The 15,392-nt window shown below is 31.3% G+C and overlaps 1 protein-coding gene across 1 annotated transcript in view; it reads left to right on the top strand.

The window, feature by feature from the left end:
* Window positions 1-15,392, top strand: part of LOC129960462 (diacylglycerol kinase theta-like) — a 76,013-nt gene that overhangs the window by 19,374 nt on the left and 41,247 nt on the right. The window contains exons 3-11 of the mRNA XM_056073911.1: window positions 2,200-2,302; window positions 3,048-3,136; window positions 5,031-5,162; window positions 5,468-5,633; window positions 5,731-5,823; window positions 5,936-6,030; window positions 7,043-7,109; window positions 13,166-13,310; window positions 13,893-14,035. Coding sequence (XP_055929886.1) covers window positions 2,200-2,302; window positions 3,048-3,136; window positions 5,031-5,162; window positions 5,468-5,633; window positions 5,731-5,823; window positions 5,936-6,030; window positions 7,043-7,109; window positions 13,166-13,310; window positions 13,893-14,035 — 1,033 coding nt within the window. The remainder of the gene's footprint in view (window positions 1-2,199; window positions 2,303-3,047; window positions 3,137-5,030; window positions 5,163-5,467; window positions 5,634-5,730; window positions 5,824-5,935; window positions 6,031-7,042; window positions 7,110-13,165; window positions 13,311-13,892; window positions 14,036-15,392) is intronic.

The raw sequence follows: 15,392 nt of genomic DNA, 5'->3' as shown, positions 1-15,392 counted from the left end.
GATACTCCAGGCAATGATCGATTTTGCCTGTTTGATATGGCAGTTCTGAATCAAGGAAAGAATCTTTATCTTGCTTTCTTTTTGAATGTTAGTGAAATATTAATAGTAATCAGGGACTTGGCAAGTACCTTACTTTTGAGTGGTGAGGTGGGGAGAGCGGTAAAAAAAGGTTGACCTTTGAGATGAATGTTATTAATTAAAAAAAACTTTTTTGTGGTGTCTGATTTGCAATTCTGGTCATGTACTGTGAGTTATAATAAACCTTAATTGACTTCAAACTGCAAGATTATATTGTATATAAAGTTTATTGCCCTATCATATTCAATCAAAGAGTCATAGTTGGCATAGTCAGTGGATTTTAGTAAATAATTTTAGAAGTTTGAATAGCTGTGCGAAATCTCTCCGAAAGGTCTGAAAAGTCGTATGAAATTTCTTTTCTGTGGATTCTCTCTGAATCCTTTGTGCTGTTAAATTGTTATTTATTACCGGTTTGTTGCGTGTGTGCTGCTGTTTATTGGAAGTTCTGTTCTTATGTACACTTCGACTTTTTTTTTTTTTGTGTGTGTGTGTGTGTGTTCGTTCGTGTTTTCTTATTGAATAAAATGTCGTTGTTTGGTACTGAAGCTGTTGGACTGTTTTGCCATACACCCCTGTATCGGAGTTTGATTTTTGGATTAAATTTTCTATAGCAATATATATACCTGTGTGTGTGTGTGTGTGTGTGTGTGTGTGTGTTCAAATTTATTTGTCTGTGTGAGCACATGGTTTGTACACGGTCACCAAAGGAGGAACACGACTGTTCATATTAGAACATAAGAGCGAAAGTCAGACATTTTTCGCTTAGTACTTTTACTAAGAGTTTCTTATAGACATTTCTTTGTGTCGATTCAGGAAAGGTAATCTTAAGTGTCTTTGAAGGGGATGAATGGTGCGTTAGAGATTTTTATCCCTATGGCTTGGAGTGCGAGAATTAAAACGTCAGCAATTTTTTAGTATGTTTCTTAGAAATAATTGAATAAAAAAGTGGAATTTGGATTAGAAAATTTTAGAATAGAGTAACTTTGGAAAATAACATAATAATAACATAAAATATAATAATAATATAAAATAACATGAAAAATAGGAAAACAATTAAGCTATAATTAAATTAAAAGATATCATTACATATATACATACCAAGAAAAAAAAAAAAAAAAGGAAATCCAATTCTAGTTAAAAGTTTGAAGTTAATTGTTTGATTTTAAATTAAGAAGGTTGAGTTGTAAACTATTTAAGAACAATAGGAAGTATTTAAGAACACTATCTTAACTTTGCTTGATTTATAAGAAAAAAGTATGTAGTAGTAGATCAGTTTAAAGAATATTAAAAAGAACTTAACTTTTAAAACTTGTCTTTTTGTGTAATTAGCTATCTTCTTAACTGTTGCATGATAAGTATTTATAGTCTGAAGAAAAGTAATTTTGTGTTTATTGCAACTTTACATCTGTATTGAAAGGCTTTTTAATTAATAACATGTAGCATGAAATTCTTGGTAAATGCTTCTAGTAAAGGTGTACTGATAGGAATTAAATTTAAAAGAGGTTTATGTTTTGAATGCCACAGTAATGAAAATGAAAGGTGAAATGCATTCAATCTTACATAATTTCAAATACAACTGATGAAATATCCCAATTTTATATTATCCCAAACAGCTGAAACATATTATGTTGATGTCGTTTTATCCTCTGCCTATCAGGACTTAAGTTCCGAGTAATGACTATTTTTGTGTTTTCTTTTAACCCACTTTGTACTTTATGTTGTTTTCAATATGTAGAAACTTAATTTTTTTCTTTGATATACAATCGGCAAATGAAAATATACAGTTTGTTTTTCCTCCCAGCAGAAATAACTAATAAATTTAACATTCTCAGCATTAGGATGGAAAAAGGGGGAAAAATGCAATTTATTAAAGAAGACTGAGAATGCTCCTGAATACATTAACTACCACATGGGGGTGCGGGAGATTTTTCTATGTATTCCTATCATATTAACTTGGAAAAAAAAATTAGAGTTGTGTAAGCTACATGTACTGTTTAAAATCCTTATGTCAAAAATAAATTAGTTGTTTGCATGCTAAGTAACGGTAACACAGCAATGAGAAGTCTTTATTTTTTGAACTGCAAGTTATGAACTTTTTTCAAATGTTCAATTTATTTTTAGAAACCTGTTCCCCACTGTTGGTCAGAAAGAGGGCATTTAAAACGAAAATTTTGCAGTGTTTGTCGTAAAAGAATTGAAGATAGTTGTGCTGTTCGTTGTGAAGGTAAATTATTTTGAATTCAGCTCAAAGATTTTCTGATCAGTTCAACAAATTTTTATCTTTTGTTCTTATCTTCTGAAGTTTTCCAATTTTGTATTTTATAAATATTAGTTTTTATTGAGTGCTTTGTTTTTGCAGCATTCCCTGTTTAATGATTTTTTCCCATTTTTGTTATTAGTTATTTTTTATAGCTTTGCCAAAATGCAATATATATGCAATACATTCCCGAGTGTCCGGATTAATGTGGCGGACCGGTTGGTCAGATAACAAAAAAGCCGGATAGGCCATAGTTCTATGAACTTATTTTTTTGCTCACCAATACCGGAAGACAACTTTTTTATTCCAAAATTCACTGTTATGATACGTATTTTCTCATTTATTGAGTACAAGCCATCCATTTATCTGAATGCGTCAATCCCAGGAGGCATCATTTATATACAAGAAACTAAAAATGTCTTTTCATGCTGTATATATACAGACGATAAAATTTTTAGAATTTTAGTATTCGATTATTATATGAACAATCTTCAGAATACTTCAATAAACTTTGTATTGGTTTTTAATTCAATCAGACTATGCTGATCCTTTTAAATTGCTGCAGTTAATTAAAGCCATTGAATCATCAAATCAGCAGTCGTAATTGATATAGAGTATTTGTTCACTTTGGGTCTCTATGCAGTATTATTTTAGTGAGCTTTAATGGAATAATATATATTTTTTTATTTCATTGTTTAATATTCTGTTACAGTTTGTGAGTATTGTGTCCATGCTGAATGCCAAGATTTTAGTGTTGCTGATTGTAAAGAATGTGCAACCTATGTCCCAAGTAGAGATCAAGTAAGTGATATTATATTTACAATGAGGAATTATGGTGTATTAGTAGAAATCATAATAACATTAAGGGATTAAATCAAAGATAGTGAAAGTGAATATAATGATGTATAAAAGTGATAACAATTTTAAGAATATTGGTGAAAGAGTACATGAATAGAGAAATGTAAAATAAGATGAAACTGCATCCTAGTAACTTGTATGAAGGGATTCAAGCACTGTCATCCAATCATACTTTTGTCATTATTTGCAGAAGCTATCCATGCTTTCTGCATTTTATTTTAAAGAAAAATAATAATTGTTGTGAAGCTGCCTTTAGACATGACTGACATCTACCCATTTAGTGTTTGAAGATTATGATAAACTCTTTGCAATATTGACACTCCTACGTGCACTTTAGTTTGCATCTGGTATGACTGAAAAACTTCACTGATGAATTATTCTGATTGCTAAATCAGAATAATTCATGAATAGAATTGCTGATTCATGTTCAAAGGCATTTTAATAATAGCAGAGGACTCTATTCACACAATATATATCAATCTCGTCTCATTTCGTGATTTTGGCAGATCTCGTGCCCATTGCATGTTCACTTGGGCTTTACATCCCTATAAAAATAATTATTAAACCTTATATGATTCAGGTAGGCTAGAAGAAACTTTAACATTTGTAAATCCCTCAAGTAAGGCTTCTCTAATATTGGAATTTTATTCATTCATTTATTTATTTCTTGCTAATATTGTATTTTTTTGTACTCAAAGGGTCATTAGCTTTAATTCACTTGAATAAAATTAAAACTTTAAATGGTTTGTCATTTTTTTAGATGGAAGTGAATTTTGGCTTCGGAATATTTGTCGAAAATTGGCAGTTTATAAATAATGTCTTTAAATTAAAATAAAAATAATAAGGCAAGGTTAATTTTAGTGCTATAAACTGCTGATTAAATTAACTTACATTTATATAAAAATATTCGTTTATTGACAAAGGAGGAAATGTTATAGGCATCATGGTAGCATTAAATATTTAAATTCATATATTTGTTTAATGGCTTTAAAATCAAAGAGAGAGAAAATGCGCTGCATTTGTTATAACTTGTCTAAAGAAAAGTGCAGAAAAAAGTGTTTACTGTTAGATTTTCCATGGGAAAGTTTAAAAAGAATTATTAGGTATGAAATTAGGTTTAATTTTCTAGTAATTAGTAATTTTTACTTTATGTATTACTTATTCTTTTTTAAATTGGGAAATATTGAAATAAATTTTCATCCGTAACCTTTTCATCTGTAGTGGGTATATGAGCTCCGGAGATCAGACTTCATTTTCTATTGGGTAAATAAATCTTAGTTTTACATGGATTATTGCAGAAAGAATCATTTTTACCTGGGATATAAAATTTTAAGCATGCAAAAGTTGAGTTACCAGGGTTAAAAAGCATTTATTTTAGCTTTATAGTTAATATTTGACACAATTAGTAGGATAATAAAGATTAATATTTTTTGGGACATGATATTGTTTACATCACCATAATTGATTTAAAAAATGAAATAAAAGAATCCTCCACAGCAAATGACTCCTAGGGACATTGGCAGTTTAACTGCTCAATTCCACTTAGTTCCAAAGTCACAGAGCTAGAAGGTGGAATTGGTAATTGCTGTGACTGACTGACCTGGGCAACTGAAATAACATCCTCTGGAGCAGTAAAATTTTCCGTAAGATGCAAGCAAACAACTAATGAGCTACTGTGAAACATTTCTCTCTTCTAATTAAGCTTTATATGTTTTGAAGTTAACATAACTGCAATAATTTTTACACTGATTAGATTAGTTAGCCTGACCAATCCCCCTCCTCCATTAAAAACCATTTTTTTGCATATGCAATATTAGTTTTTAAAATTTTAATATAGGCAAAAGTTACTCAATATCACCATTGGAGAGAAGGAAATTTACCTGGTAACTCTAAATGCCAGCTTTGTAAGAAGACTTGTTGGTCATCAGAGTGCCTTGCTGGAATGAGATGTGAATGGTGTGGAATGACCGTAAGTTATATTTATATAAAATTTTTCTTTCTAATTTGGCTTAATTTAAATGAATTAATATTTAATATTTTTTATTCAAACCGATTATGTACTTTAATGGTTTTCATTACTGTACATAATTTTTTACTACACATATTTCGGATCTAATTAACTTTTGACATTTTATTACATACTCACTGATTATTTATTCTTGAAAAACTCAAGATATGATTTTTAATGCTGTGTAAAGTTTATCTTCTGAGATTTAAAATTGTGTTAATTTACTTGAATTCTTATGTTTACTTTTTTTTGTCTGTACCTTTTAGGCTCATCCTTTATGTAGTAAAAGTTTAACAAATGAATGCAATTTTGGGTGCCTAGAAAGTATAATGCTTCCACCTAGTTCTGTTAGCATTCCTAGGACTGATGTTCCCTTGGAAACAATTATTGGTGTTGAAATTAAAAAAAGGGATGTTCTAAAAATATGCATAAGTAAGATTATTCAATTGTATTTTTTTCATGTTTAAGTTCTTGAATTTCTTATTTATAGCTCTTATAAAAAAAAAATCATTTTTTTTTTTAAATATAGCAAGGAGTATTTCGGAAGAGTTCTCACCTGGTGAATGCCGAAATAAGGAATTTGATGATTATCCTTCGCCAAAGGAGAAGGATAAAGAGGATGGTACGATTATGTCCGTTAATATTTTAAATGGCATTAATATATTTTTACTTTAAATTATCCTCTTGCTTAGATTTATATCAATTTTTTTTGCATCTGAAATATATTTTTGCAGAAGTTATCAAGGTTTATGATGGTAATGCATCATTGAAAAGAAGAATGTTTAGGACAATCACAATACTTCGCAATGCTACAAGAGAAGAGATGGTGGTATGTATAAAATATTTTTGTTTAGAATTCCCTTCCCAAAAAATGCTTTTTAAAGTATATATAATTTTCTATTTCATGCTTAATTTGAGTTTATCCATTAGCTGACAGCAATTATTTGTGCTTTTTAAATTAGATATTTTTGTGTTACTAAATTTATGGAATTGTTATCGTAAATATGAAAGCCGCAACAGCTCATGAATCTCCGTATATTCTATGTTTAGAAAAATACTGTTGAATTGTCCATTATTTTGCAATGCTATAAATTTTGATCTCAACAATATTTTTTATTTAAACTGTTATATCAACTAATTAGTGGCATAGTAACTAGGGGGCAAAGGAGTATAGATGCCTCGGGTATCAGTCGTAGGAAACAGTATGAGGACAAAACATTTAAGTGTTTGTCACTTTTCATAGAGAAATATCCCGAAGAAGTTAAAGAAAAATTTCATATCCTAGGTACCATTTGCACTTTTTAAACAACTAATGACAACAGGGGATAAAAAAATCATTATTCTTTTGGTATCATTTACTTTGCTAAGACTCTTTATGTACTGAATCAATTTGTATGAATTCATATTGTCTATGAATATTCAGTTTACCACATCATGTTTTAATATGTGATGCTTGCCCATTTTTAACAAAGCATTTTGCTGTGTCTCATACATAATCTCGTTTGAACACAGAACTGTCTTAAAAATTCATATTATACCAGGAATAATTTTGTTGGCATAATACAGATTAATGAATTAAATGTGGCGTGTTATTTGAGAATTCAAAGTTAGTGTACTGTATTTTAATAATGTAATCATTTTATAAGAATATTAATATTTATTTCATCATATATAATATAATGCAAGTATATCAACGAGTGTCACAAAAATGTCAGCATATGTCTTATTTACTAGTAGGTTTTACTTGAGTTAAATATTCGAAATACATAGTGCATATTATTTGAGAATTATAATCAGATATTTCAATCTTTTTTTTTAATTATGCCATTCTTTTCTTTCAGTGTGCCGCTTTAAGAGCTTTCCATATATCGGATGACCCAAAGCACTATTATTTGACTGATGTTTATGGTATGTATTGCTAATAGTCAAATACTGATGTAATGTCATTGTTAATGTACGGCAATTTGTTGACATAAGTTTTCTTAATCTTTAGCCCGTTTGAAAGTCATTGTATTATGTTAACTTACTTTAAATGCCTTACGAAAATGAGAAATTCCTTATGACAATACTTGCATCTTTTGAAATGTAAAATCAAAAATTAATATGTAAAAAGTACACAGGGAATCCATTTGAATAACCTATATCATATTTCGCTTTGTATTTTAAATGTACTGGTATAGAAAAATGATATGCACTAACCATGATTATTGAGAAGTTCAGACTTTGCAGAATAAGCAGTTCCAAAATTTATCCTGAAGAGCAAGAGTTCATCTGAAGATGGCAAAGTTTCTTTTGGAAAATTCTCATGTCTTGGATTGAGAGTAATCGGAGAGTAAAAACAACGATACACCATTGAAAAAGTTGAACCACTTTCTGTATTTTACTGACTTAAAAATTTATTTAATCAGATCAGTATTTAAGTTAAAATTTCTATGTGTGAACAAACCCTAATGCATGAGGCCAGATTGAAAATTTTTTCAAATAACATGTGGCAATTATTTACGTAGCCAGAAACTGAGAACAATTTTCTGTTGCTTTTCTTCTCAAGGTATTGACTAACATTATTGCATGTGCAAATACTGAAAATAATATGTTTTCTTTTTCATTGCCGAAATCTGTCTTATTTAAATCTTATTTTATTGCTATTTTACTTAACTTACAAATGCTGTGACTGTTTATGTAGTAAAATTTTATAAGATTTTGATAATATTTTCATTGCATAAATTCCTTAAAAGAAATGATCAGAAATTGCAACATCGCTGTTTCTATTTAATACCCTCAGAGTCTACTGGGTTTAACTCAAATTTGAGAATGTGCTGTTAATTTATCTCTTATATTTAACTAAGAGGTTATTTATTAATAGAATTAATTTTTTATTTGATTTTTTGAAAGTATTTTACCACCCCCCCCCACCTTTGGGTTAAAGTACTCTACTTTATTTTGAAACTGCTTGAAAATATTTCTTCAGCTGCTAATTAATTTTTCATCAATGTAATTGAAGCTAAAAAGACTATCATTTGAATTGTATTATCTAATAGATTTTTGAAACTAAGTAAATTAAATACATATGCAAATTTTGCACGTTTCTATGTAAACAAAAGTTACTTGAGAACTATTATAACAGTTAGTGAAACAAATGAATTGACCGTCTTGCAACAGGAAGAGTACTAGGGGGTTTTCATACTTGATAACTCCCTGAACTAAAAAAAAAAGATGTTAATTGTTAGTTATTGATGTTTTATCTTCAGCAGAGTAATATTAATTTTTCAAAATGTTACTTTTTTAAAAAATGTCGGTGGCCTCGTGACAAAGTATCTCAGTTGAAAAAATGCAGTTTACTGTCTTAATTTCAAAGGTGTGCAAACTGAAATTTCACGAGTCATACGTTGAAATTATTTTCACAATGAACCACAGGAAAGGGATGAACTACCAATCATCACATGTCAAGTGATGATACTGTTACAAAATTTTTCTTCTTCAACAAATACCGTCAATTAATCGTAATGACGCAGCACAATTAATTAATCATTAGTTCAGCAACTTGCTTGCTTGCTAATCCTTCAGTTTCTCTACGTGTCGACTCCTCTCTCACACACCACTTCTTCTGACGATCCACACAACTTCTTCCGATACACACGACACGACTTCCTCGCAGCTTCAGATTTCCCGTCTTTTATAGCTCCGGGAGGCGGGGCTAGAATCTTCAGACCAATCAGGACGTAGCTGGCTGTACCTCGTGTCTTAGTGGATGGATCGTGAAAGTTCTCGAACTTTCTGGTATTATCCATTTAGTCGCCAAACTCGCCAAATTTATCGCCAAGCCGCCAAATGCTCGCCAAGTCTGTCGCCAAGCTCTAAGTTCATTGATCTCAGCACGTACAGGACCGATCGTACAACGGTCTTTCTTACGATGACTCTATTCGTGCCGGGTAGCAATATTATAGGTTTGTAACATTGCTCCCCTCTTTAAAGACTGACGTCCCGGCAGTCCACTTCAATCCAGCAGCTGGCGTAGGCTTCCGAACGATGTGATGATGTTGATTCATTTGGCGACTTCCGCACTTTCGAAGATGACATCATTCGCTAATTTGGCGGCGACTAACGATCCATCCGAACCTTCTCAATGCTTTTGACACGGATCTCTTCGTCGTTTCGGATGGTACATCCAGACTTGATTCCGCTCTTTAAAATGCAGGATGTCCCATGGAGCCAAACATAATATCGCAACATGACTATCCGAAACGAACTCATGCCAGGATGGTAGGTTGGTCATTTTGAACTTTCTCCATCGAACCAACAGAATATCAGGAAGGTCCAACAGTGCCCACTGGAGTCCACTTGAAAGCCAGGGATTCAACTTTGTCGGCAGAGCTCTCACGGGAATACGTCCACCTCTTCCCGGTCCCTTCTCGACACTCGAGAATTGTCCGTAGCTCTCAACGCAGGATCCACTGAAGAGTGCATCTGCCCCTGCCGGAAGGCTTCCTCTGCGACGACGTAATTTGTCCGGATACACAGAAGATCCGTCGGTCTCTTCCCGCATCACACTCTTTTGCAAATCCGCAGCAAGGCCGGATTCTCGAGGGAAGTCCAGGTGGAGACCACAAGGATCAGCGATACCAGGCATGTAATCTTCATCCATATCACTCTGCAAGGAGCTACTAAGAGGCTTGAAAAGAGGTTGTCCAGTCAATCTTTGGGATGAATCCAATCCGAACAGGGTCGCATTAACACCTGCATCCATAGGCATCGAGCACGGGTCGCTACTAACAGACCCGTCCAAACAGAGTTCATCTTCTCCATCCCCAAGTGTCTGCTCCTTCGATTCCACTTCAGGGGACTCGTTCGGAGAAGCCTGTTTCAGCCCTGCAGATATTTGACAGTCTCCCTGTTCGTGCATCTCCTCATTGAACTTCGGTTCATCCTCCGGATGGCTAAGCTCCATTTCGGTGACACCGGTCTCCATTCGATCTTCAGTCTTTTCTTCCACTTGGCTCTCGCTGTTTCCTTCAATTTCTTCTGTGATATCATGGACGTCTTCGGTTTTGTTACTTTTATCTTCTAAAATTTCTATCTTGAATTCATTCTTCATTTTCTCATATCCGGCTCTCAATTCATCTTGTCCTTTCTTTATCTCTGCCATCATGACAAGTAACAATGCGAATTTTTCATCCATTTTTCTGGTCCACGAATGTGGGCGTGGGTTCGAATCCCACTTCTGACACCAAATGTTACAAAATTTTTCTTCTTCAACAAATACCGTCAATTAATCGTAATGACGCAGCACAATTAATTAATCATTAGTTCAGCAACTTGCTTGCTTGCTAATCCTTCAGTTTCTCTACGTGTCGACTCCTCTCTCACACACCACTTCTTCTGACGATCCACACAACTTCTTCCGATACACACGACACGACTTCCTCGCAGCTTCAGATTTCCCGTCTTTTATAGCTCCGGGAGGCGGGGCTAGAATCTTCAGACCAATCAGGGCGTAGCTGGCTGTACCTCGTGTCTTAGTGGATGGATCGTGAAAGTTCTCGAACTTTCTGGTATTATCCATTTAGTCGCCAAACTCGCCAAATTTATCGCCAAGCCGCCAAATGCTCGCCAAGTCTGTCGCCAATCTCTAAGTTCATTGATCTCAGCACGTACAGGACCGATCGTACAACGGTCTTTCTTACGATGACTCTATTCGTGCCGGGTAGCAATATTATAGGTTTGTAACAATACAAACATTGGCAGTTATACCCAAAATCTGAGGTAGAATTTTTTGAAAGAAGGGGCAACCAAAATGTTTCATACTAACACACAATAATTAATTTTATTGATTAAAGGTAATTAAATGTTTATTAGCTTACTGAATTATAATCTATAATTATTCGCAGTAAGAAACTATTTGTATGGTATCGGGTAAAGAGAATTTTCCAACAGAACAATAAGCAATAATGGATTAATAAAAAGCATGATTTCAAATAAAGTGTTCCTCAATAATAACTGGAAACATATTTGTACGTTGTTACTGAAATCTCATATCGAAATGAATAATAACCGAAAGAAGAAAGAATAATGATTAGCTTGATATTAAACAATTATTATTTTGACTATTAGATTAATTTAATCAAAAATATATTAATTAAATGTAAGCTGTCCAAAATGATTGGTTGATTTTTTTTTATGGCGCAAGGGTCAATACTGGCCAAGCTGTGTACAAAATGAAGTCAATCAAATCAAATATTAAACAACTTTTCAAAATCAAATTTGAATTATTCATTAAATTTGAAAATTCAACTGTAGTTGTTACTCATTAGGTTTTAAAATACAATTGTATTTATTACTGTTATTTTTGGTGAAGTAAATAAATACTTATTTCAAATAAAGTTACTTCTTAATAAAAGTTAGATTATTAGTAGAAAATTTTTTTAGCAGAATAAATTTTGGGGAGAATATCTCTTGTGATAAATTTTTATATGTAAATCGTTCTTTAATGTAGTAGTTTGTATTTTTCCAATTTCTCCAACTGAAGCAAAAATTATATAAATGTATGAATTATAGTGAACAACATGGGGTAATCAAGTACTGCATTTTAGTTGCTTTAAAGGTTATTTTCCTGTTTGGCAAGTTAAAAGGTAACAGTAGAAAATTCTTAGTGTGAAAACATAAATATTCTGTACTGAAATTTCTCTCTAAAATCTCTCTCGAATTTAGCACACTTTTTACTTTGACTCTGCAAGGATTAGCTGCGATATTAAATAGTTACTACACATCTTATGGAAAGTGAAATGGGTTTAGAACGATTTTACATTTTCCCGTCATACTTCAGAACGTATCATTGTGTAAAAATTACAAACTCGTAAAAGAACAAAACAAAAAACTCCCCACACAGTGTGGAAGAATAGAAAGCAAAAATTGTCAGTTGTTAAACAAAACTTTTCTTTTATCTGATATGTATGTAGTAATTACGTATAACAAAAATGTTGTGATGGGAAAACTAAGATGCAATTGTAATGTTAACGTAAATATCATAATCTATTATAATATATTTTTTTTTTTTTTTTGCAAAGATGTAAGGAGAGATCGTTTAATGAACTAACTTAAAACATTTTTCAAATTTCAAGATTAAGATTCCAAACGCGAAAGAACTTTTTAACTGAAAAGTAAGATTCTGGTAAAGCTCACTGGATTATTTGTCGTATTTTGTCTATCGGTCATTTTTTGAATAATTTTTTTAATGTGGAGGGAGAAAAAAAAAATCCGAAGATTCTCTGAACATAATCCCACAATCTGCAACTTCTTCGATCATTAATTTTTTTTATTACGATTTTTTGAAGTTTACATGAACTTATGTCAAACTCAGTATAAATGTATTTTGCATCGATTTGTAAGTTCATTATTTTCTAAAAGCAGTATGAAAATTTAATAAATGTAGACCACAAATTCAAATTATCGTTTTCACTTTGTATCAATGTATTAATTCTAGGTGAAATTTTCATAGAAATATACTCTGGAGTTTTTTTTTATTTAGACATTAATCAGTGTTGTTTTGGGAGGTTAAAAACCTTTAGTTATTTTTAGCTTATATCCCGATATGTTCTATATGTTACAGATTACTTACTATATGATTATAGAGAAGTACTGCTGTTAACATTAAATTTAACTAAATATTTTCATGCAAGTAATGATCTATCATTTTTTTTCTTCGTCAATATTTTAAAGTAACAGTATATGTGCAGTTAATTTGATATAAAAGTTCCTTGAAGTAAGTAAGGGATGTAATTGGTGCAAATCTTGTTCAAAAAAAAAAAAAAACTATTTTCATTCTAGTATAGAAGAATAGAAGTTTATTGTATAGTAATTGTAGTAATTGAAAGATGCATTGATCACAAATTTAAAAGGAATTAAACATTTTTAATTTTCATGAAGTCTTTATTAGCATTCATCACCCAAAAATTTTACTTTGAAAATAGGTGATCCTCCTGAAAAAGAAATCGAGGAATTTATGCCTGTTCAAAGTTTGACTAGAAAAGAAGGAAAAAGACCAGCTATTTTATTAAGATATAAACCTCCTGATCCCGATTCTGGTACTGTGAAAGTTTACCCGGGAAAATTTAGGTATCTTTTTTATTTCAATTATATTAAAATACTATCGGCTGTTATAATTTTTTTTTTTTAAATTTCTCAGTTTATTATTTTATATTTATGCAATTCTGAGCATGTAATCAAGTTACATTTTGAGATTTCGACTCTTTTAAAGACCTCTTTTTTTTTTTTTTTTGGAAAAACCTTTTTGTATTTAATTTTTTTAGTTAAAATTTACTTTCTTTAATAAGGGACACTGCTACTCATTTTTTTAAAAATTATATTCCCTTCAACCTGAAAACATTTTTCTAATGAAATATATTCAGACAAAAAACAAATTCTATCTCAAAATGCCTTTTCATGTGAATAATCCAAATTTCAACATAGTGATATTGCTAGTGAACTTGTTTTCTTTTCACAATTTTGGAGTTCATTTCTACCAAATTCTTGAATCCATAAAATAAAAAGAAAATATTTGCAATATCATGCTTTGAAAGCAGATTAAATACAGACTAATTTATGTTCCTATAACAATAATTTTGTTTCTGGTTTAAAATATGAAATCTATACCTTTCTGTTAAAAAAGTGTATTAAACTTGAATTTTTTTTTTCCAGGGCAACAGATACTCATAGAGTAATTCCCGTTACTAGTGATACTACTGTTGAAGATGTAATGGCAGCAACTCTTACTGAATTTGGGTTGGATACATCAGATATCAATAAATATAGACTTAGTGAAGTTACATTAGACAGAGGTTGTAAGTATTATTTCATAATATCTTGTTCCACAGACTTTTAGTGTGATAATTAAGCACTTTCTGTTTGAAGATTTGGTAGTTATTTACTGAAAGAATACATCTTTAGTATATGAAATTGTCTATACTTATATAAAGCTCAATGTGTGTGTGTGTGTTGGCGCTCTACAGGCCAGATCGTTCGACCTACAGCTATCAAATTTGGCACATGAATACCTTGGAGGCCTGGAATGTGCACCTGGGGTCCCTTTTTTGAATTTTTAATTAGAATTTTAATTATTAATTAAAAACTAACTTTCCCGCCAAAAAATCTTTTCATTTTCCCACCGCCAAATGAGTAAGGCTTCAGTTTTCCCCCCACGCTAACAAGGATAGGCTTAACATATTTTCGGCCGATTATTTCAAACGATTGTTTATTTTCTTAGTGTTTGATGTATTTAAAATTAAACATTGTTAATTAATCGATTTTTCAGATTCATTCTGAAGTACTTTTCAATTAAAATAAAACAGAATAAAGGAAATTAAAAATTTCTAATCTGTGTAGCGTTATCCCAACTGGCGTAGAAAATTCACGCATTTGCGTTACCATAACTGGCGTTGAAAATTTAGGCATGCGCATTGTGTTCTGATTGTTGTCAACTATTTTCAACGGATGCGGACTTGATTTAAATTATTTTTAGGTAGTTTTATGCTTTTGTAATTAAATTGTTTTTATGTTAGTCACATATTTTTTGCATATGCTTATAGTTTTGAGTACGTCGTTTTTTAAGTAGTTTTTTTAACCTGTTTTCGACCGATTATTTTAAACGATTCTGTTTATTTTCTTAATGTTTGATGCATTTAAAATTAAACATTGTTAATTAATCGATCTGCTCATGATGATCTAAGAAAATTTCGTTGGCAAATTCTTGAGATTAAGAATTAAGATATTCTTTAGTGTCCATTAAGGTTTAAATACTCAGCGACTCTGTTTTCAGTACTCATATTTTTAAAAAATGCTTCGTTTCAGTAAAAAATGTTCTTTTAACCATTTCCACTATAATTTAAAGCATAAATTCTACGGTAGCTAACAGAAAATTAGAGAGATACATATTACGTATTGGCTGAAGGCCTTTATAATATTATGAATGAATGATGTGACTATCAAAATTTGAAGCTTTAAAATATATTGATGAAGAAGCTATTAAAATGGGAGTTACATAAAATATTTAATTAAAATTTTAACGAGCATTAAGATTGGCGAGCCGGCTAGTTACTAATAAAACTTGCTGTAATTTTAGTAACTATACCCAGTGCAGTAATTTTCAAAAACTTCAAACCGTATAATTCTTATTTAATGGAGTCAATTCACGGTCACGTG

The sequence above is a fragment of the Argiope bruennichi genome, chromosome X2 (assembly GCF_947563725.1).
Source record: "Argiope bruennichi chromosome X2, qqArgBrue1.1, whole genome shotgun sequence".
NCBI classification, from domain to species: Eukaryota; Metazoa; Arthropoda; class Arachnida; order Araneae; family Araneidae; genus Argiope; species Argiope bruennichi.
This window is presented reverse-complemented; position numbering and strand designations above follow the sequence as displayed.